Source organism: Argopecten irradians, chromosome 2 (assembly GCF_041381155.1).
Source record: "Argopecten irradians isolate NY chromosome 2, Ai_NY, whole genome shotgun sequence".
Taxonomy (NCBI): domain Eukaryota; kingdom Metazoa; phylum Mollusca; class Bivalvia; order Pectinida; family Pectinidae; genus Argopecten; species Argopecten irradians.
Window position 1 is genome coordinate 34,107,101 of NC_091135.1, and position 23,149 is coordinate 34,130,249.

Sequence of the window (23,149 nt, forward strand, 5' to 3'; positions counted from 1 at the left end):
ATTACAACCCCCACAGATTCACAGGGCAAGGTCAGCAGCAAGGCAATACCAGACCCAAAGGTCAAAATATGGGACCTAGGGGCAACCCTAATTAGGTTACATCCTCTTAAGGTTCATTTGGAGAATTACCCATTGAGGGTTGAGGGTGCAGAGTTAGCAAAAGGTTTTGAATTTGGTTTTCGTTTGGAATATTTAGGACCCCGTATTCCTTTGAATTGTACTAATCTTTAATCAGCAGTAGACCACCAAGCAGCTTTGGCTCAAAAATTGAATCGGAGGTTAGGTTAGGAAGAGTAGCAGGTCCTTTCGTTGACAAGCCTTTAAATAACTTTTCCCCGGTGGGTGTTGTTCCTAAAAAGTCTGGAGAATGGAGAATGATAACTCACTTATCTTGTCCGGAGAACTATAGTGTTAATGATTTCATTGATTTTGACAAAGCATCTGTCAAATTTACATCATTTGATAAAGCAGTGAAATGATACAAAAACTGGGAAAGGGGGCCTTGTTAGGAAAAAAGGATATAAAATCTGCTTTTAGGTTACTCCAATTCACCCTGGTGATTTCGATCTTTTGGGTTTTCGTCTTAAGGGACAGTATTATATAGATAAATGTTTGCCTATGGGCTGTAGCATTTCTTGTGCATTGTTTGAAAAGTTCTCTTCTTTTTTCGAATGGTTAGTGTGTGAAAAATCTAATTCAAAATGTATAGAGCATTATTTGGATGCTGGCAGGAAAGACACAACAGATTGCTTAGAATCTATGAACACTTTTGATCAGGTGTGTAATGAGTTAGGTGTTCCATTAGCTCCAGACAAATGTGAGGGTCCTACAACTTGTTTGACATTTTTAGGTCTAGATATTGATACAGAGGAGATGTTAATCAAGGTTCCATTAGAAAAAGTAGTGTCTCTAGTAAACTTAATTGAGAGTTTTTTGAACAGGTCAAAAGTCAGTTTAAAAAAAATGCAGTCTTTGACAGGAAAGGTAGCACATTTTGTACAAGAGCAATTCCTGGTGCTCGAGCTTTTTGTAGGAGACTTTACGAGTCCATGCCATGTGTATCTTAACCTTTTCATTGCAATATGCTCACTAAGGCTTTGAAGGAGGACTTGGAAGTGTTATTGCAGTTTTTCTCCTCATTTAATGGGGGTGTTTTATACCAGACAAGGATTGGACAACAAACACAACATTGGAGTTGTATACAGATAGTGCAGGTAACCCAGACTTGGGGTGTGCTACAATATATCAAAATCAGTGGGTTTGTTTGCAATGGCCTTTTGCTTGGAGAAAATTGTATTTGATTCGGGACATCACTTTTCTAGAGCTTGTTCCAATTGCACTAGCAATTGTCATTTGGAGGGGAACAGTTTAAGATGAAGAAGGTGATTTTCCATTGTGATAATCAACCACTGGTAGAAATACTGAACAAAAAGACTTCTAAGTCAAACGGGGTTATGAAATTGATTCGGCCTCTAGTATTAACATCTTTGAAGAGTAACATTCAGTTTAAATCTATTCATGTTCAGCGGCTACACAATTCTATTACTGATGCACTGTCGCGATTTCACTTTCAGAAGTTTCGAAAACTGGCGCCACATTCCGAGGCATATCCTTGTGTAATTCCACAGGAGTTTTAGAGAATTTTCTATCTGAATTCCATTTTTTAATTAACTCATCTATTTCTAGTAACACCAGGTCAACTTATGACAATGCGCTGAATGCATTTAATCAGTTTAGGAAAACTGTTAATTATCCATCAGTTTTGCCTCCACCAGTGCATCATATCATACATTTTGTACTACACCTGTCAAGCACCAATACAGCGTGCTCAACAGTTAAGACTTACTTGGGAGGTTTGAATTTTTCATGAAGCTTAGCAAAAGTACTGACCATATAAGCAATTTCATTGTGAAAAAAATGGTTATAGGTATGCAAAGGCGTAAAGGGTCCAATGATTGTCGTGCCCCAATAACAGTAGAAATGTTGATGTCTTTCCCAAACTCTCTTAAATATGTCTGTACGTCAGATTTTGAAGCAAAACTTTTTTCAGCTGCCTTTTTGTGAGCCTTTCATGGTCTACTCAGTGTAGGGGAACTTGCGGTAACTAGGTTCAATAGATCAAAAGTGGTGCAGTTTAATGATGTCGAGCTGTCTGGTACCCATATTCAATTAACCCTTAACTATTCCAAAACTGATCAGATGGGTAATTTAGTCACTCTATCAATACCTAGAGCAGCTTCTGCTGTTATTTGTCCAGTGCAGGCTTTGGCAAGGTATATGATTGTACGTTCAGGGTTCACTTTTCATCCACATGGACCACTCGTCCCTCTCCTGCTACCAATTTAGTTCAGTACTAAAGAAATCGTTGGAGTTTGGGGATTTATCTGTTGCAATATCAAAACTCATTCCTTCAGAATAGGGGGGGGGCTACTCGGGCAGCTATGGTAGGTTATAGTGAGCAAGAAATCCAGAATATGGGAAGGTGGAAATCATTAGCTTATAAAAGTTATGTAAGACCATCTAGGATAACTCTTCTAAGGTTGCAATACATTCATACATGTTTAAAGTTTTTTTTTCAGGGAGGAAGGTCAAAGTATTTTTGGTAGGCTCCTCAATAGTAAGGAGAGCATATATTACAACTCTTTGAACCGACCAGGGGAGTCAGCTCTGTCTGGATAGTCGTGGATATGACTTGTATTAGCGGGGACAGGGTGGCATGACTCTTGATAATCTAGCCTTTCATGTGGAAGAATTACAGAAGTTGAATAGCACACCTGATATACTATTCATACATTGTGGAGGTAATGATATTGGTCAAGGTGGTACTCTATTTGAAATATGTGAGCTAGTTAAAGGAACATTGAGGTTCATAAAAGAATCTTTGCCTGGCACCCTGTTCATATGGTCGCAGATTTTACCACGTTACTATTGGAGGAATGAATTTAATTTGGACTGTAATAATATAGCCAGGTTAAGGGTAAACCGAGCTGCTGCCAATGCCACCTTGCACGAGCTTAGCGGGTGTTATGTAACATACCCTGAAATTTCTTTGAGTTCTCCAGAAATGTTTTTGCCTGTTGGAGTACATTTAACTGATTTGGGAACCAATATTTTCTTAAACTATATCCAAGGGGCTATAGAGACAATTACTTATATAAGGTCAGGTATTTACCCCTGAGTTAGAAATAGGGCAATATAGGTCACTGTTGTTTGTCGTGGATCTCTTCACCACTTTATTTAGTGGCGGTGAACCTTCTGGCATGACATTTATAATGTGCTTTCCTCCAGGTTCATATGGCGAGTCCTCGACAAACGTGTATATTCTGCACTGATTGATAGTGTTTATTGACATTGGTTGCACTTATTGATAGTGTTTATTTACATTGGTTGTACTTATTGATAGTGCTTATTAACATTGGTTGCACTTATTGATAGTGCTTATTGACATTTTATTGATAGTTCTTCATTGATACCAGTTGCACTTATTGATAGTGCTTATTGACATTGATTACACTTATTGATAGTGCTTATTGACATTGGTTACACTTATTGGTAGTGCTTATTGACATTGATTACACTTATTGATAGTGCTTATTGACATTGATTACACTTATTGATAGTGCTTATTGACATTGGTTACACTTATTGATAGTGTTTATTGACATTTTATTGATTGTTCTTCATTGATACCAGTTGCACTTATTGATAGTGCTTATTGACATTGATTACACTTATTGATAGTGCATATTAACATCTTTTGCAGTCATTGATAGAGTTTATTGAAATTTTTTGCACACATTGATAGTGCTTTATATTCACATTATTTGTTTTTATTTGAAAAGAAAATGAATATTATATTAATCATGTGATTGGAATTAATTTGAAAAAAATAAGTAAATGCCAAAGGGCAAATTCTACATTTAGAGAGTAATTTAACTTTTATTGATTAAAGTAACTAAATTTCTTTCGATCAAGGAACTTTATGACTTTTGAATAACTTTTAGTCAAAAAGAAACAATGTGGTGGTAACATAATGGAGTGAATGCTGTATCCTCATTCATCTCTATTGACTTCTTGGAATATTAAGAAATTTTTGTGATGTTGCCAATTACACCCACTGATGGGGCGGTGCATCAAATAAAGCCGTGGCCTTAATCGCAGTATGTGTTTCCGTTATCTTTAATAACATACATATATGAAATAGGTAAAATATATTCAATGACAGACGGCGAATTATCTATAGCTTCTTTTTGTACAACAAGAGATCCCAGAGGGATCTTGGCGCCCACCCAAAAATGATCTATGTCTGACAATGGAAAGAGGGATCTTTTCCCTGCTTTTCAAACTTTTTCAAACACACTACATATAAAATTTGAGACAGATCGCTATAGTACTTTCTAAGAAATAGTGGTAACAAACTTCAACAATGAAATCTAAGATGGCGGCCAGTTGGCCATCTTGTTTACCGATCAGTCCCGAAAGGCATTATGCATCAGTCCTCAAAGGTACTATGCACAAATAGGGTCCTAGGGGAATCTATATATGAAATTTGAGAAAGATCCCTTCAGTACTTTTTGAGAAATAGCGGTAACAAACTTTAACTATCAAAATCCAAGATGGCCGTCGGTCGGCCATCTTGTTTACTGATCGGTCCCAAAATACAATATGCACAACTAGGACGCTAGGGGAACCTGTATATGAAATTTGAGAAAGATCCCTTCAGTACTTTTTGAGAAATAGCGGTAACAAACTTTAACTATCAAAATCCACGATGGCCGCCTTGCGGCCATCTCGTTCACCGATCAGTCCCAAAATGCAATATGCACAACTAGGGTCCTAGGGGAATCTATATATGAAATTTGAGAAAGATCCCTTTTGTACTTTTTGAGAGACCAAACTTTAACTATCAAAATCCAAGATGGCCACCTGTCGGCCATCTTGTTCATCGATCGGTCCCAAAATGCAATATGCACAACTAGGGCCCTAGGGGAACCTTTATATGAAATTTGAGAAAGATCCCTTCAGTACTTTTTGAGAAATAGCGGTACCAAACTTTAACTATCAAAATCCAAGATGGCCGCCTGTCGGCCATCTTGTTCATCGATCGGTCCCAAAATGCAATATGCACAACTAGGGCCCTAGGGGAATCTATATATGAAATTTGAGAAAGATCCCTTCAGTACTTTTTGAGAAATAGCGGTAACAAACTTTAACTATCAAAATCCAAGATAGCCGCATGTCATTCATCTTGTTCACCGATCGGTCCCAAAATGCAATATGCACAATTAGGGTCCTAGGGGAACCTGTATATGAAATTTGAGAAAGATCCCTTCGGTACTCTTTGAGAAATAGCGGTAACAAACTTTAACTATCAAAATCCAAGATGGTCGCCTGTCGGCCATCTTGTTCACCGATCAGTCCCAAATCGCAATATGCACAACTAGGGACTAGGGTCCTAGGGGATCATACATACGAAATTTGAGAAAGATCCCTTCAGTTCTTTTTGAGAAATAGCGGTAACAAACTTTAACTATCAAAATCCAATATGGCCGCCTGTCGGCCATCTTGTTCACCGATCGGTCCCAAAATGCAATATGCACAACTAGGGCCCTAAGGGAACCTGTATATGAAATTTGAGAAAGATCCCTTCAGTACTTTTTGAGAAATAGCGGTAACAAACTTTAACTATCAAAATCCAAGATGGCCGCATGTCATTCATCTTGTTCACCGATCGGTCCCAAAATGCAATATGCACAACTAGGGTCCTAGTGGAACCTACATATGAAATTTGAGAAAGATCCCTTCAGTACTTCCTGAGATATAGCGGTAACAAGAATTGTTAACGGCCGGACGGACGACGGACCACGGACGAAAGGCGATTTGAATAGCCCACCATCTAATGATGGTGGGCTAAAAAGACGACATCAAACTGTCTGCTAACCTCAGTATGGCATGTCCATGTTCCCAGAAACGATTACATGTCGGTACGTTAAACTCTGCCTGATGATCCCCGTATATTTACATGTCAACTGATCTATGATGTCTGTATACCAATGTATAAAAAATGAATACAAATTTGCTGCGTTAAGAAACCATAGTCTGGTGGTTCCGAAATGAAAGATTTTTTTTGTGCGATGGGGATTACTTTCGCATTAAATGTGTCTGTTTGAGCATTTCTATCCTTTGCCTGGCAGGGTTCCGAAACTGAAAAGGTCCTTTAACACCCAGAGACTCTGTATACTCACGGAGAGCCAGGGCTCTGTCCCCGACCATTTCGTAACAGATCCCCAGGAGATTGTGGACAATCCACCTTTCACTCACTCCCTCGTACTTATCATGCTTCACGATCTGGAGTTGGATCAGTGATGCATCTCGTCTTCTGGTATCACCAAGCTCATGGTAACACATGAAGGATAGGAACATGGCGTAAGGCCGTGGGGGAATCGTAAGGTTACCAGCTAATGATAGCTCAGGATGTAACAGTATAGGACACATAAAACGAAACGTCCCTGAAAACTTAACGGATGATACACATGTGTGTTGACATTTGTACAGAAGGTTATATCCAAGCCCACAGTAGAGATGTTCATACCTGTCTTGATTCTCTTCATCAATAGGACTACCAATATACATTCTCCTTGAGGAAATCACGTGTCCACACATTTCCAGTGTTTTGATGTAATTCCCGGTTTGATAGTGATATGTTGCTAGCGTCAGTAGACCGGGACTGGAACACACTGACGCAAAGGGTGTCATATAGTTTTTAGATTTCCTAAGACGTTTGTATTGATCTTTATTTCCTCTGGAAGGGGATCGCTTTTCAAATGTTTCCATTCCTCGACAGGATAATGCACTGACCAGATGATAATAAGAAACAAATTCATCCATGTTCGATTCTGATTTACAGAGGAGATTACTAAGATATTTAAACAATCCAGGATGGGTCGCTGATATAATGATAGCCATGCTATTTTTGATGATTGTCAAATCAGATTCTCTTTCTAACCGAGCCGGTGTAGATAGGACTATTTCCCAGGCTCCATGTTTAACAAGGCGGAGAAGCTTTCCTATTGATGGTGTGAAGATTGTTCCTATTGATAGACTCTCCCAAGTCATATTGTGTAGATCTACGAGGAAATGAAGGAGGTTTTGTTGATTTTCACCGTGGACCTTTCCGAGGAACATGTTGTTTGTATTGATAAAGTAATTAGGGCAGTATGCTGCATTCACCCAAGTGATTAAAATATTCAAACATAGAGTGAAACATAAAAATAGGTTTTTTTCTTGCCAAAACGATAACGATGTAAACTCTAAAGCATAAAGCAAAACGGTTTTGATTACATACGATGATATAATATCTTCATCCCTATATATCTGTTTGAATTTGTCAGATACCTGTTTTTTAAGGTATTTGAAAAGACAATACACCATGAACTGAACATGACTAATAGAATGAAGAAGTTTGCGTTCCGCAGTTGCGAAAGAAATTCTCCACTGAAGGAATGTGTCTGGTGATGTTTTGTCTCCTACAGGGACAAGATAACAACCGTCGTGTACTACTTGATCTATCAAACATTTACCTGGCCATTCATGCAATCGTGGTCTATTAGCCCATTCATCAGCCTCTCTAGGCCAACTGTTACATATGAATGCATTGACGCAATCCGTATCACAACCTGTCCTAGTTTGATCATTAACTAAGGTATTAGCTGGTCCAGTAACATCCATTTTAATATGGAAACCATCACTAACCTTATCTGTAACAGACCTCCTATACATGTCACTGGATATGTAATGTAAATCCCGTACAGGAACGATTGATTTCATAATTTCTTCAGTTCTCATTTGTCCAAGTTTAACCAGCTCTAGATTTACATATCCGGGTCGGCTGTGGGCATCTCTCATAATGAATACAGTTTTATTGGCAATATATGGTGTGGTACTAATGTCCTGATCCCGACATATTACTACCACATTTTTGTCAATAAACATACGATCATCGTCCGAACCCTTCATGTGTGTTCCTTCTGCCCGACTGCCTGTTGAAATTATGTTACAATTGTGTTTCCCTGTATTCCATATTTGTTCCTCTACAAGTGTCAGTTTCCTCCTGATAGTCACCATCTCCTGGTTTCCAATCATCCTGTCAAGGACATAGTGCAGAATACAGGAATCTCCGTACAGTTCCCCCTGGTCTGACATGCTTTTCGTCGTTAGTCTATATCCCCTATAACATAAGCAAACAAGACGTTGGGTCATACAGGAAGACATAGGTATAAAATCGGTGATGTTCTGGTAACAATTTCTGCCATGGATATTTCGCTTTTTTCGAACATCATGTATTTATAAACAACTGTCAAGTTTTTGTCCAAAATAATAGCTTTGTGAAGTATTTCGAACGAAATGGTAATATTGTATATATAACATGAAATATGATTGTAGACGAACAAGCCTTTTGGAAAGATTAAAGTTACCTTTATCTCTCGATCTCTACTCATGTCTTTGAGGGATGAATGTCAAAGTAGCTGTACACATCCAGATTATTGGTTGGATACGTTTAAATATACCAGTAAAAATCTCCCAAAAAAACTTCCCAAATATGTGCTTTTTTTGTACCCTTAACTGCAGCACCGAGATGTATTCATTCAGATTCCAATGTTAGATGGAGGGGTATACAAGACTGTGATAGAGCGATTATGTTGACCGGACATTTTATCACAAGGCATCTGTCTCGGATTACGAGTATAAACCTCACAGGAGGAGGGAACAATTACTAGTAACTGACCGTAGATAGGTTATTGTTTCTCCGGTTACTCCATCTTTGATCACCTCCAACTGAACCTGACATGGCATTATTATAACTGATAGAAGTTGTTATTGGGACATTATGCTAAATAAATAATCATTACACACATATTCTTTATAATTATTGTACACATTCTACATTACTCAATATCGTTAAAAGTTTTTTTCTAATGAAATTTGTGATCATCAATAGGATAATAGGGGGCTGTATTGATTAAATCATGCGCCTTTCCCCGAGTCGGCTGGGGTACGATTCACAGCACGGGCGTAAACATGTCGGGTTATCGGCTTAATACCGTAGGTTTCCTGCCGCACATATCCTTACATCCGGGCCACCGAAAGTGATTTGTTTAAGTTATAAACTTAATGAAGTTTATATAAAATGAAATCAATACTAATAATTTTAGTATATATCAGGTAATTATGATCTACTTATTTAAAGGTAATAAGCGCCGGTAGATTGGGTAATTGTATATTGCCAAAATAACATACCGCGTAACAGTACGCCTCAAGAGATTCAGATTATTGTGTACAAAAAAGGTGCCAGATATTGTGAGATCAAGCTGTGTTGGCGTAAACATACCATGGATTCGGATCCAACGGAAAATCTCGTAAGTACGGATTGCCCTATATATGCCATGCAATCATGTTACGGTATATTAAATATTCATGAGTGTATGTCTTACCTAAGTAATCATCAGTGGTTTATTCATAATTCCAGTTCCACATTAGAGGATCCACGTTCCACAGTAGTCCATCATTGTGGATGTGCCTTACAGGTCTACATCATTTCTGTAAAATATCAAAAAGGTGGTTATACAATAAAGTGTAAACCAAAGAGCAGGAATGTCAATTTAGGCCCTGTGGCGACCAACCAATAAGCATTAGTTTTTTTGTTTACAGAAACCCGGAGGTTAGGACATACTGATTAAGGTCATGACAGCCAGAGGGCCAAAAAATTGACGCTCATTCTTATTGCAATGTTTGATTTAAACATGATCGTTAGTGTGTCCGTTTGTTGCTATTTACTAAGTTTTACAATTAGAAAAAAAGGAACCATTTATTTTCATGTTTGAGAACAAAATCCCAAATTAAAAAAAGAGTTAAGTCAAGGAAGCAATGCAATAATGAAAGCTCGAAACGTGATTTTTTCTACTCTAAAACGACCCTTTCTTTGACGAAATCCTAAAGATAAAGGGGGGGGGGGGCAGAGTACCCGGAGAAAAAACACCGACCAGTGGTAAGTACCTGGCAAATGTTCCACTTTGAATTCGAACTCGCGACCCAGAGGTGGAGGGCTTGTGGGTAATATGTCGAGAAATCTTAACCACTCAACCAAATCGGCCCCTTCTAAGTTTATAAAGCATAATAGTTTCTGATTGGTAAATATTCAATCATTACCGAAATCCCTAACCTTATTAAAATGATGTTTAGGAATCCCGATTTTGAATTTCATTACTCGTTTGTAGTCGTATTCTCTAGTGATATAATGTTACAACTCACCGGTAGGCCAATCCATTTTTTAAAGCTTGGTTTTGTTTGTTGGTGTTCGTTGCTATGACCTAAATACAGGTCGTCAGTATTATCTATATACATTTGTAGATGGGTTTTTCCACTTTCGGGTTGTGAGATATATGATACACTATTACGTTGCAGATAGGGGATTCATGTATTGAAAAACATTTAGTGCTTGAAGAGCAACTAATATTATGTTTGACATAGCATTTTCCTGTGAATAATTTAGACCAATGATTGTCTTAACATTATTTTTAACTTTAATTGCACTCTCGTTTGTGATCGTATTCTATGTGTAATTGTAACGTGAATCGATGACTTACCGGTATTTGTTTCCACCAAGCATCCCGTCATGGTTATATCAAGGTAATTCACATTTCGCCTAGAGGTATCCAGGTAACTATGATGAACAGGTATTCATACCGAATACAAATTGGGTCACCGTCAAGACTTCACATTATGACAAAACGATACAGATTTTCTTCTGAAATTCCACCAAGCATCCCGTCATGGTTATATCAAGGTAATTCACTTTTCGCCTTGGAGTATCCAGGTAACTGTGATGAACAGGTATTCATACCGAATACAAATTTGGTCACCGTCAAGACTTCACATTATGACTAAACGATACAGATTTTCTTCTGAAATTAATCAGTCATCATATTTGTCATCCATGGAAACTTTTAGATATCGTGTTTCAAATAAAGTTATCGGAGGTAATCATTAGTTCAACAGACGAACCAAGGCCCTACCCACCCTCCTTTTGTCGGTTTGTTGACGCTTGTTACTATACATGGATGTGGTATTTTACTTTTGGTTTATATATATAATACACTATGAAGGTATAAATCAGAATTTCCATATTTTAGTTTGATGTTTCTAGATAAACTATACTGCGTTTGTCGTAATTTGTATAGTACCGTATGAATAACGATTACATGATTGACAAACAGCGTTTTTTTGTATGATAATTTAGACCAGTGATCGCAGTACATTCTAATGTATGTTCGAATATTTGTCATATTAGTTGTATTAAATCCAAAATTCCAAATGAGATTTCCAGTTACAAATTATGAAAACTTGTTCAGCTAGAAAACACGAAATGTATTACATCAAAAATGAGCAAGTTCACTTACGGTGATATCCATCAATCCTCACTTATCTAAACAGAGTGCTTTAGTAATTACGTTTAAAACACAAGTAAAATCATCAGTTGTTGACGACAATTAGATGCATTTGTTAATGACAACAAAAAGAATTTCTTTTCATATTGTTATTCATTTAAATGTTGTTAAATGTCATCAGTACCATTCTTTCAAATCGTTTTTTTTCACACACATTCGCTATTATATCAAATATAACATGTTCAATATTAAATATCATATCATCAGTAGATCATAGGAATATTTCTTGCATGATAAACTATCATAAAATGTACCAATACATATAGCATGAATCAACAATCTATAAAATACTACCAATCCGAAAATGCTACCTTGACAGGAACTAAATGGTCATTATAAATACACATACGTGTCATGAATAACATGGTGTGGAACAGCACTTTAATAAATTAAATGATGACTAACATAAACATGTGGGCGTTTAAAACAATAAAACATTAAACTAAATATATCAATTTCACAAAGATTGTACCCATTCATATTGACAATACACTGGTGGATCGTTCCTAGTGAACAGATACTAAGCCGCATCAGCTATATCCGGACGAACCTTTCGACATGCTACTTTGCTTCATGTAAATGTATCTACTGATGTCATGTAAATAATATATCAAAAGTTCTTCTGAATTCGTCAGTATAAACATTAAGGCACATGAACATTTTTGTATAGTGAATTGTTATCAAAATATTGGAAGAAAAATATCTTCTATTCAAAACGATGTACTTGAAAAGTCGCGATTCTTTCTGCTTTCTGAAATATTATATATTTATTTGTATTAAGAATATTGACAACAAGAGGCTCATATGCTTTAGCGGTCACCTGACTCTGGATACAGAATGAAACAAAGACATATAAGCACTATATACTGGCCCATCAGGCTCTCAAAGTCAGTAAGTGATGCTATCAATTTAACCTTTTAATCTATGAAGAGTATTTGATTCCATTACATCTGTTACATTTCCTTGGGCAAATAATATTCATACATGTATTTTTCTTTATAAACTACGGTAAATATGACCCCCTCCTAAGGGGAAATCCGAGATATCAGGGCCAAGAAATTCACAATTTTGGTAGAGGGACTGGAGACCTTTCAATCCATAAAGAGAATTTGATTCTACATCTGTGAGTGGAGAAGGAAATTTTTCAACTTTAGCCATTTTGACCCCTTTTGGCCCCTCCCACAGCCCCTGGGGTGGGGGCGATATAATTCACAATTTTGATTGGCCTTATGCCTAAGAGGATTCGTTCAAAATTTCATTGAATTTGCTTCAGTAGATCTGGAGAAGAAGTCGAAAATGTAAATTGTTTACGGACGCACGATGCACCACGGACGACGCACGACGATGGACAAAAATAAAAGGTCGTCTCAGGTTACTTAAAAAGTCGAATTCCATATATAGGAGTTGTTTATGATCAATTACTTTAAATCATATGTTTTATGATAGTTTTGACAGGTATCAGTCACTAGAATTTTGAATAAAATATTACTGAAATTTGGTCTGATTGTTTTTTCTACTACATGTCTAATTCTAGATGCGATATTCTAGATACATTAGTTTCAAACTTGGGGAGATAACCTAGTGAAGAACTATGAGAAAGTCTTATCAACAACTTAGGTTTTTGGTGGTCGGTCTACTGTAATGGTAGAAGATATTGGTTTATGTGACGAAATTTATTACACATACTTTTTACATTGTCTCTACCTACTAACAAACGTTTGAAATATGCATACTTTAAACCAATAATAATTGTCTTAGTTCATCAAACAAGGAATAACATCTGTACAACTTTTATGGTAAGTTGATCAGCGTACAATAAACCAACCTATTTTCATGATGACTTAAATTCACGTTTACATGCCTGACGACTATTTCTGAATCAAGGCGGTTTAATTTCACGATTTAAAAATCTGGAGCCAAATGGTCCTATTGTATCTATGCCTGAAAAGTTTAATCTGTGTTTCCGAATCAGCTGTGAAATGCAAAAAAAAAGCGTAGCGCTCGAAAATAAGTTGGTTTAACAGTATCATTAATTGGTTCAAACACACGACAAAAAGAGCTTGGCACAGTTCTAATTAAAATCTGTAGCTTTAAATATCTGTAGCGTTAAATATTTTGCTACTGAAGTAAATTGTTCATTTCACTTCAAATTGCGTGAATTTAGCAAAGATAATCAGAATGCTATGGTCACTTGTTCATAAAAAACCAGAAACAATACACAAAGTAACAAACTTACAAAAAGTTGTTATCAGCATCGTACATGTAGCTGTGGTCTAATATTAATGCTTACAAAATAGTACGAAACATCTACATATGTGTTAAAAAGTAGTCTTAAACAAAGATATAAAGCCAATCGAATTATCTATGATACAACATTTAACATTAAATTAAATACAATTGAATAATATTGCACTATTTGAAGCAAGTTACTTAAAGATAGAGGTTTCCATATGGATTTACAAATACCGGTATATACATGTATATATACATCAGGTGGCCTGGGGAAAACAGTTGCCGCCTAGCTTATATTGAAAAGAAATTGAAACAGATGGGCATTCTCAGAGCTGAAGGGCCTGCAGTTTAAGCACAACAAAAATGGTCCCACTACAATATATCAAAGCAGGACAGGACAAAGAAAAACAGTTATGAGATGGGTATCACTACATGTGTAATAACATATCATCAGAGATAGGTAACACTACATGTATAATAACATATCATCAGAGATAGGTAACACTACATGTGTAATAACATATCATCAGAGATAGGTAACACTACATGTATAATAACATATCATCAGAGATAGGTAACACTACATGTATAATAACATATCATCAAAGGGCAAGTCAATATCAAGGTAAGATCACAAATATAGTTATTATTTTATACACACTATGTATCACAGTAGAAATAGACTGATTTCATAGAAGGAATAAGGCAAATCCGACACATAATGTGAACCTTAATAATATATGAATGACATCTTGAAATTGAGAGCATAATTTAAACATTTATATGTATAATGTGGCAAATAATGTATACATTTATATGTATAATGTGGCAAAAGCAAATGGAGCAGTTGATCATTTCTTCAAAATACACATTCACAAATAGCAACAGAAACACATTAAAGATGCTCCACCGCTGACTAGCTGCAATATTGTATCTCAAAAGACTTTAAGACAGAAAATGGTGTCGTCTTTAGAGCTACAATTGGTGCCTATTACTGCTAATGGAGCAAAGTAATGATTATGAAAACCATTATAAAACGTTTGTTTGCATTTTATCGTACTTGTTTGATATCGCTTACCCACTAGGCAATAAAACTGAACCACATTTAATATCAAATTCTCATCGAGGCATTATTTTTTTACATAATGCATATGAAGATTTGTCTGAAGAGAATTTATACGGCAAGTCCACAAATTGTGAATTTGACGTCTTGTGAGCGGTACGGTAGATATTAAGAATGGTAGTTATGTTTGTTTTGGACAAAAATAATATGTAAATGAATGTATACGCATAAAATAATTGGAAACCTACGAAAAAGTATAGAAAACTGTGCCCGAGTGATTTTCGGAGGCAGTGCTCCACTACGACACATAGGGACCAATTCGTACCCGGCCGAAAGGTATAGTAGGCCGGGTACGTATATTCGTTCTACCGCTGACAAACAGCATTTTTTCTCTATCAAAAACAGGAGCAGACGATTTAGTATTTTTCTTCAGTTACAAAAGTTACTTACTTTACACCATTAACACCATTGAAAAGTTTGAGCTTCTAATTTTACTTCAAGATAATAATTTTAAAATAATTTAATTGTCACAACAAAATCCATGGCACTATCATATGTCCTATATGAAATGAAGAACTGATTACGCATGCACCCAATAGAGCAAAATAAATTATTTATATGATTTTTGTGTTAATTAAACATATATATATATATACACAATAAAACACCAATTATTGTTCAAATGATGAGTATCATTTATGTTCTGTCGGCAGTGGAGCATCTTTAAATCTATAACATATTAATTTTGTAATATTGATTCACTGAACGTTAAATGATATGTTTAGTGGAACGGTTAATTCTATTCTTGAGTTAAAACACTTATACCCAAATAAATCCATCAAAAAAGAAAACATGCATACATAACAGGCAATTTCTAATCTATCTGAATATATAAAGAGATATCTGTAGTATCACTAATTACATTAACAAGAGGCCCATGGGCCTTCACGGTCACCTGAGTTCAGATACAGAATGAAACAAAGACATGCATATAAACACTATATATTTGCCCATCAGGCATTTGAAGTCAGTCAGTGATTTTATAAATTTGACTTTTTAATCTATGAAGATTATTTGGTTCCATCAAATCTGTGAATTCAGAAGACAGATTTTTGAAATGTTATCCATTTTGACCCCTTTTGGCCCCACCCCTCTGGCCCCTGGGGGTTGGCCAGGACCAATATGGATATGATGTTAAAATGCTATCTCAGGCTAATAATTCTAACCCAGATTGACTAATTTCCTATGAAAACTAAGCAAATAATTTTCCTAAATCTAAATGTGTTTTTCCTATATAAACTATAGTAAATTTGACCCCCTCCCCAGGGGAAAATCTGAGATCCCAGGGCTATAAAATTCACAAATATTTGTAATGGGCCTTAAGACCTTCCAATCTATCAAGAGTATCTGGTTCCATCAAATCTGTGAATTCAAAAAGAAGATTTTTGAAATTACCATTTTGACCCCTTTTGGTTCCGCCCCTCTGGCCCCTGGGGGTCGGCCATGACCTATATGGATATGATGTTAAAATGCTATTTCAGACTAATAATTCTAACCCAGTTTGACTAATATCCTATGCAAAAAATAGGCAAATAATGTTCATAAATGTGTTTTTCCTATATAAACTAAAGTAAACTTGACCCCTCCCCAGAGGGAAACATGAGACCCCAGGGTCATATTATTCACAATTTTTGTAAAGGACTTTTAAGACCTTTCCATCTATGCAGAGATTTTTGAAATTTTAGCCTATTTGACCCGTTTTGGCCCGCCCCTAAGGCCCCTGGGGATCAGTCATGGAAAATTTGGTAATAAGATTCAATGGCCATCACATAGGGATAATTCTGACTACAATTGACTAATTTCCTATTATAATGACTAAATAATGCTCAAAAATGTGTTTTCCCTATATAAACTACAGTAAACTTAACCCCCTCCCCAGGAGGAAACAACCCAAGGGTCATATAATTCACAATTTTCATAAAACACCTTAAGACCTGTCCATCTATGACGAGTATGTATTTGATTCTACCATTTGCAATATTTAAGAAGAAGATTTTTAAAGTTTTAGCCTAATTGCCCCTTTTGGCCCCGCCCCTCTGCCCTGAGGGGGTTGACCAGGACCAATATATTCCCAGGGGGAAACCTGCTACCCCAGGGTCATATAATTCACAATTTTTGTAAAGGACCTTAGGACCTTTCTATCTATGAAGAGTATTTAATTCCATCACATCTGTGAGTGGAGAAAAGATTTTTTAAATTTTAGTCAATTTTACCCCTTTAGGCCCCTCCCATAGCTCCCTGGGGGGTTGGGACCATATAATTCACAATTTTGATTGGCCTTATGCCTTAGAAGGTTTGTGCAAAATTTCATTGAAATTGTTTCAGCAGTTTTGGAGAAGAAGTCGAAAATGTAAATTGTTTACAGACATACATGTATGACGCACAACGACGGACAAAAGGCGATTAGAATAGGTCACTTGAGACTTCGTCTCAGGTGACCTAATAAAAAGTACATTTATTTGGCCACCAGCATTTCACTATTAATTTACATTTTTATTAATAAAAATAAATGCATTCAGTTACAACAGTTTTTTACGTAAGTATTATAACACTTACATAAACATAACACAATTATTTATAATAGATCTGATATCAATAGCGAACACTTCTTTGATATAGAAGCGTCTATAATGTAAAATGTATGAAGACATTAATGAAATAACAATTAAGCTTAATTATTATTTTCTCTATCCTTGTTTTTGCTAAACTTTTTTAATGTTTTTGAAACAGTTAAGATCGTTTAAAGGATTGTCAGGTTTTTGGGTGGAGAAAGACAGAAGAGAATACTGCCCAATCATAGTTCCTGGCAGCAACCAGACCAGATGGAATGTTAGTGGTAAGACACTTGGAGCAATAGGTCTATGCAGTGTCTCTCATCTAACATTTTCTAGTTTATCACAGAGTATCTAAATGTAATGGAAAAATATATCATGGCTATAATTATAATAGTAAAAGTCAAACACCTGATCAGCATATACAACTGAGTAAACATTTAAGTCTGAATAAAATACATTTACATAATTCTGTTACTGCACAGATATCAGAAAGCAATCTCAGATCACTATGCAGAAAGGTCTTATTTCAATTCTTTGGACAATGCCTCCTCTGAGACGCAATGGTTTCATCCTCAACAAAATCACAACTCTCATAAATAATATCTTTATGATCAGATCAACTTTATATCAGCAAGTTCAGTAATTGGTTAGGATTTCATTAATATAATAATATAATACTGGTTCACTATGAAATGAAAACTTTAAACTTCTTTCTTGCCTCTTCTCTCGGATAACATACAATAACATTCATAAACTTAATTTAAGTAATGTTTTTAATGCTGACTTTGACCTTGTAAGGTGTATCCTACATCTTTATCACAGTAGAGTTAGTTATGACATTGAGTCATACGCACATCATTTCTCTAAGTCTGAAGTGCAAAACCCATCTGCATTTGGAAGTATTTGAAAACCTGAAACGTAAGTATAGAAGTCAAGACTTGTGATACAGATACATATATATATATAATTATTTCAAGATCGAATGTTCAGCGAGCATTACAGATAATCAAACAAAAACAAGAGGCCCATGGGCCTTAACGGTCACCTGAGTTAGAATATATAATGAAACAAATAATGAAACAAATTAAAGACATATAAACACTATATGCTGGGCCTTGAAGTTGGTCAGTGGTTTATAAATTTGACCTTTTTAGACTATGAAGAGTATTTGCTTCCATCAAACCTGTGAACTTAGAGGTATTTTTTGAAATTTTAATCAATTTGACCCTGTTTGGTCCTGCCCCTCTGGTCCCCCAGGGGGTCATTGAGGATGGATATGGATGTTTAAATGCTATATCTTAGGCTAATAATTCTAATCAAGTTTGACTAATTCCTACGAAAATTGGGCAAATAATGTACACAAATATGTTTTTCCTATATAAACTAAAGTAAACTTGACCCTTCCCCAGGGGGTAACGTGAGACCCCAAGGTCATTTAATTCACAGTTTTTATAAAACACTTGAAGACCTTTCCATCTATAATTATATGATTCTATTATATCCAGAATTTTAGAAGATTTTTGAAGTTTTAGCCTTTTCAACCCTTTTTTAGCCCCGCCCCTCTGCCCCAGGGGGTCGGCCAGGACCAATATGGATATGATATTAAAATGCTATCTTAAGATTTTTCTATTTATGAAAAGTATTAGATTCTACCATTTCCAGAATTTTAGAAGAAGATTTTTGAAGTTTTAGCCTATTTGACCCCTTTTGACCCCGCCCTAAAGGCCCCTGGGGGTCAGTCATAGAAAATTTGTTAATAAGATTAAATGGCCATCCCATACTTATAATTTTGACAACATTTGACTCATTTCCTATTACAAATGACCAAATAATGCGCAAAAATGTGTTTTCTCAATATAAAGTATAGTAAACTTAACCCCCTCCCCAGGGGGAAACTAGAGACCCCAGGGTCATATAATTCACAATTTTTGTAAAGGACCTTAAGACCTTTCTATCTATGAAGAGTATTTGATTCAACCACATCTGTGAGTAGAGAAGAAGATTTTTGAAATTTTACTCAATTTTACCCCTTTTGGTCCCTCCCACAGCCCTCTGGGGGGTGGGGACCATATAATTCACAATTTTGATTGGCCTTATGCCTTAGAAGGTTTGTGCAAAATTTCATTGAAATTGCTTCAGCAGTTTTGGAGAAGAAGTCGAAAATGTAAATTGTTTACGGACATACAATGGACGACGCACGACGCACGACGACGGACAAAAGGCGATTAGAATAGGTCACTTGAGACTTCGTCTCAGGTGACCTAAAAAACCTGTATTTTCAAAAAAAATTAATAAACTATTTGTATTTGATAAAATTGATTTATCTTGCGATATAGCCAACATGTTTATATGTACATGTAAATGAGCTAAAACAGACATTACAATTAAGGTTAATTTCAAGCTATTGTTTATGGATGAACGAGACTGAATGAGGGTTAAAAATTTTGACCAAGAATTCGAAGCTAAATTAATACAAGGACATAGTCATTTAGATCCCCCGCCAATGGAGAGCTAAATCAATTAATGCATGAGTGAATGTTCATAGTAATTGAGTTTGATATATCTGAGTTTTACTGCATGCATATTAAATAAAAAGTAAAGCATAATACAAAATTAGAAGTCCTACATAAAATGTGTCTATGAAGTTTCATGGAAATATCTCTGCTGGTTTTAGAGTTGTGCTCCGGAAACGATTCTTACACAAAAATCTGCCATTTTCAGCAATGTTTCCATGGTTACAGAAAAAAGTAGAAAAAGTGAAAACCTTAAAATAGCAAAAGGCACTACTAGACCATAAGACCAATGTGTCTATGAAGTTTCGTGGAAATATCTCTTCTGGTTTTAGAGTTATGCTCCGGAACGAACCTGGTACAAAAATATGATATTTTCAGCAATGTTTCCATGGTTACGGAAAAAAGTACAAAAAGTGAAAACCTAACAATAGCAAAAGGCACTACTAGACCATAAGACCAATGTGTGTATGAAGTTTCGTGGAAATATCTCTACTGGTTTTAGAGTTATGCTCCGGAAACCATTCGTACGGACGGACAGACGCATTTCAGTAATGGTCTGTTACAATTTAATTTATAAATTATTCCTATTGAATTCAATTGATAGAATACTTGATTTGATGAAAGCTCAACAAAATGAACAACAAAATCAGTTCCAGTATGTAAGCAAATACTAGTAAAATAATTTTAAAAATTATATCAATTAAAAGTTCTCATCTTATAACATGCAATTAAAAAACTTATATAATTATTTTCTATAATCACAATTTCCAGGATTTTAAACAAATCTGTGTGACATAATCTCACCTTGATTTCGTGATCTTCTGACCCAGATATGAGGTAGTCCCCGAGGAGCGCAAGAGTGTTCACGCTTCCTTCATGTCGCTTCAGATTCTGGATAGGTAGCATCAGTTCTAGACTCCATATCTTTAACAAAAATATTATATTAAAGGATATTTTCTAACCAAGCAACTTGTGTGATTTTAACAATCATAACATGCATAATCTTTTAGTACACAAAGACAGAAAAGTTTATGCAGGATGCTTTTTATTTGAGGGAATTCCGAGTTTACGGTAAAAGTAACACAAGTTAATTTTAATTCATTTCATCAACTTGGAAGATACATTTATGTATAATTAAATTATTTTTTGTTATGATTGAATATGAATAACTGAATGTCATATACATGTAGATTCAAAAAGAATGATTGAATAGAATAACTGAATGTCATATACATGTAGTCAGATATTAATATCATATATAATGGCATGTAAACTATATTACCGTATGATATTTGCTGGAATAAGTGCATGTTCTTTTTCTGAACCATTGCAATATTTTCCATATATTCATTGATGCCTCTGCTGACATAGCCATTATTTCTTTATATTGACAGCTAAAAGTACTTAAAAAATCACTATTGACTTCAATTTTATAGTAGCGACTAAATTCTAATAAGCAAGGCCATTTCAAAAACAAATTAAATGAATTTGCCTGTTGTTGAGAACCTACAGTTTCAAAAAAATAAATTTGATAAAACCACACAAATTTAGTTGTGTTTTATTATCCAATTGAAGGCCTTCTTTTAAAAGAATTTTGGATAAATACTTTAAATAATTTAAGCAAATATCAAACGGCCAATCTTTAAAGCAAATATCTATTTTCGCTAAAGACTCAGAATCACCTGTATGGCTTTATCAATCGAGGACGAGAAGAGAAAACGGCCTGAGCGTGAGGAAATCACACAATTTATGGTCCCAATGTGACCCTGGAAAGTTCTGGTATGCTGATTGGTTTCTATGTCAAACACCTGAATGTTTTGGCTGTATGTTCCTACCAAAGATCAAAACAGATAAATCTGAAATTCTGTCTCCAGGTTATAGAAAATAACAAGCAAGATCAATATATGTATACTGAAAAGCCAACATTTGAAAGCTAAGGTGTTAGTGCTCAGATTAAAAGGGCTGCAGAAAAGTGGCTTAACTATGGAGGAGTCCTAACAATAGCTTTGATTGGCCAGTTAGCATGTACATTCACCAATCACAAGCTATCATGATAACAGTGATTCTGATTGGCCACGATTGACAAGCCCTTACAGTGATTCTGATTGGACATTGCAATTCATGCAGGCTCTCACCATTACAGATTTGTCTGTAGAACAAGAAAACAGAAACCTCCCAGAGGGTGTTGCCTTTAGACTGCATATTGTCCCAATATGACCTTTAAATGACCCGATATGGTCATGTGACTGAAGGTCAAATAGTTGTATGAGTCGGTTGTAGGTACCTAAACAAAAGTTGAACAATCTTACAGTAGAACATGGGAAGAGAACAATTGCATAAGATAATTATAATCAGCTTACTCCAGTCACAATGAATTGAAATAAATAATGAAATAACCGTTAAATAAATGCCAAAAATGGTTTCCATGATGTGTTTATGGTAATGTACTCAAGATCTATATGAAAGGTTCAGGTGATTTTAGGAACAAACCTTAATTCACAATGTGTAATTACTCTATGGTATACCTAATCATATTTGTTTTTCTTCAAAGTTAAGATATTCAAATTAAATTATCTATTTTAAATTAATGAAATACAAGTAATGGTCGGTGTGCTTATGAAAGGCATGAAGGGTTTCTGAGAAAGATTGTATAAATTATTTAGTAAAAAGAAAACATTGAGTTAAATTTAAAAGAGAATGAAATATATATTTAAAAATTGATATCAAGTTCTTTTACAGTCAACCAGTCTGTGACAAAGACAGCTTCATTCAAAAAAGGTCAACTGATCATGATATACAAACTTATGTAATCAGATAGTACAGTGATGTGTTTCATTATTATTATACCAGGAAATAATATTGTTAAATAAATACACATGGCTTATGCCCTTAATTGGTTCTGAAATCCATCAGTATGTTAAATCTGTTATTAAGTAATTATATACTGTTGTATTTGTATTGTTAATATTATATAATTACATAATTAAGCATCCCTGATACAATACGGCGGTTTCAAGATCCCAAAATTACGTGGGTAAAGTATGATTTACTGTCCATTAGTCCCAGTTTCCGGTGATTGTGACGTCATCTTTTGACATGAATTTTGTGACATCTAAATCACCAGAAGGTAAATTGACGGTAAATCGTACTTTACCAATGTAGGATCTCAAAATCCCCATATTGGAATGTTACCCATGTCGTAACAGCTGTTCAATGCTATTG

General features: G+C 35.4%; 1 protein-coding gene across 11 annotated transcripts in view; it reads right to left on the reverse strand.

The window, feature by feature from the left end:
• Positions 1-23,149, reverse strand: part of LOC138315246 (E3 ubiquitin-protein ligase TRAF7-like) — a 42,967-nt gene that overhangs the window by 2,760 nt on the left and 17,058 nt on the right. For 3 of the 11 annotated variants that reach the window (XM_069256111.1, XM_069256112.1, XM_069256114.1), the window contains exons 1-3: positions 10,644-18,277; positions 9,492-9,597; positions 5,942-8,227 (exon numbers count right to left, since the gene is read on the reverse strand). In XM_069256111.1, coding sequence (XP_069112212.1) covers positions 6,142-8,202 — 2,061 coding nt within the window. In that variant the 5' untranslated portion in view covers positions 8,203-8,227; positions 9,492-9,597; positions 10,644-18,277 and the 3' untranslated portion in view covers positions 5,942-6,141. Of the gene's footprint in view, positions 1-996; positions 8,228-9,491; positions 9,598-10,308; positions 10,405-10,643; positions 18,326-20,731; positions 20,852-21,609; positions 21,759-22,062; positions 22,212-23,149 lie in introns of those variants that run through there. The other 8 variants (XM_069256121.1, XM_069256120.1, XM_069256119.1 and 5 more) reach the window with 6 other exon arrangements.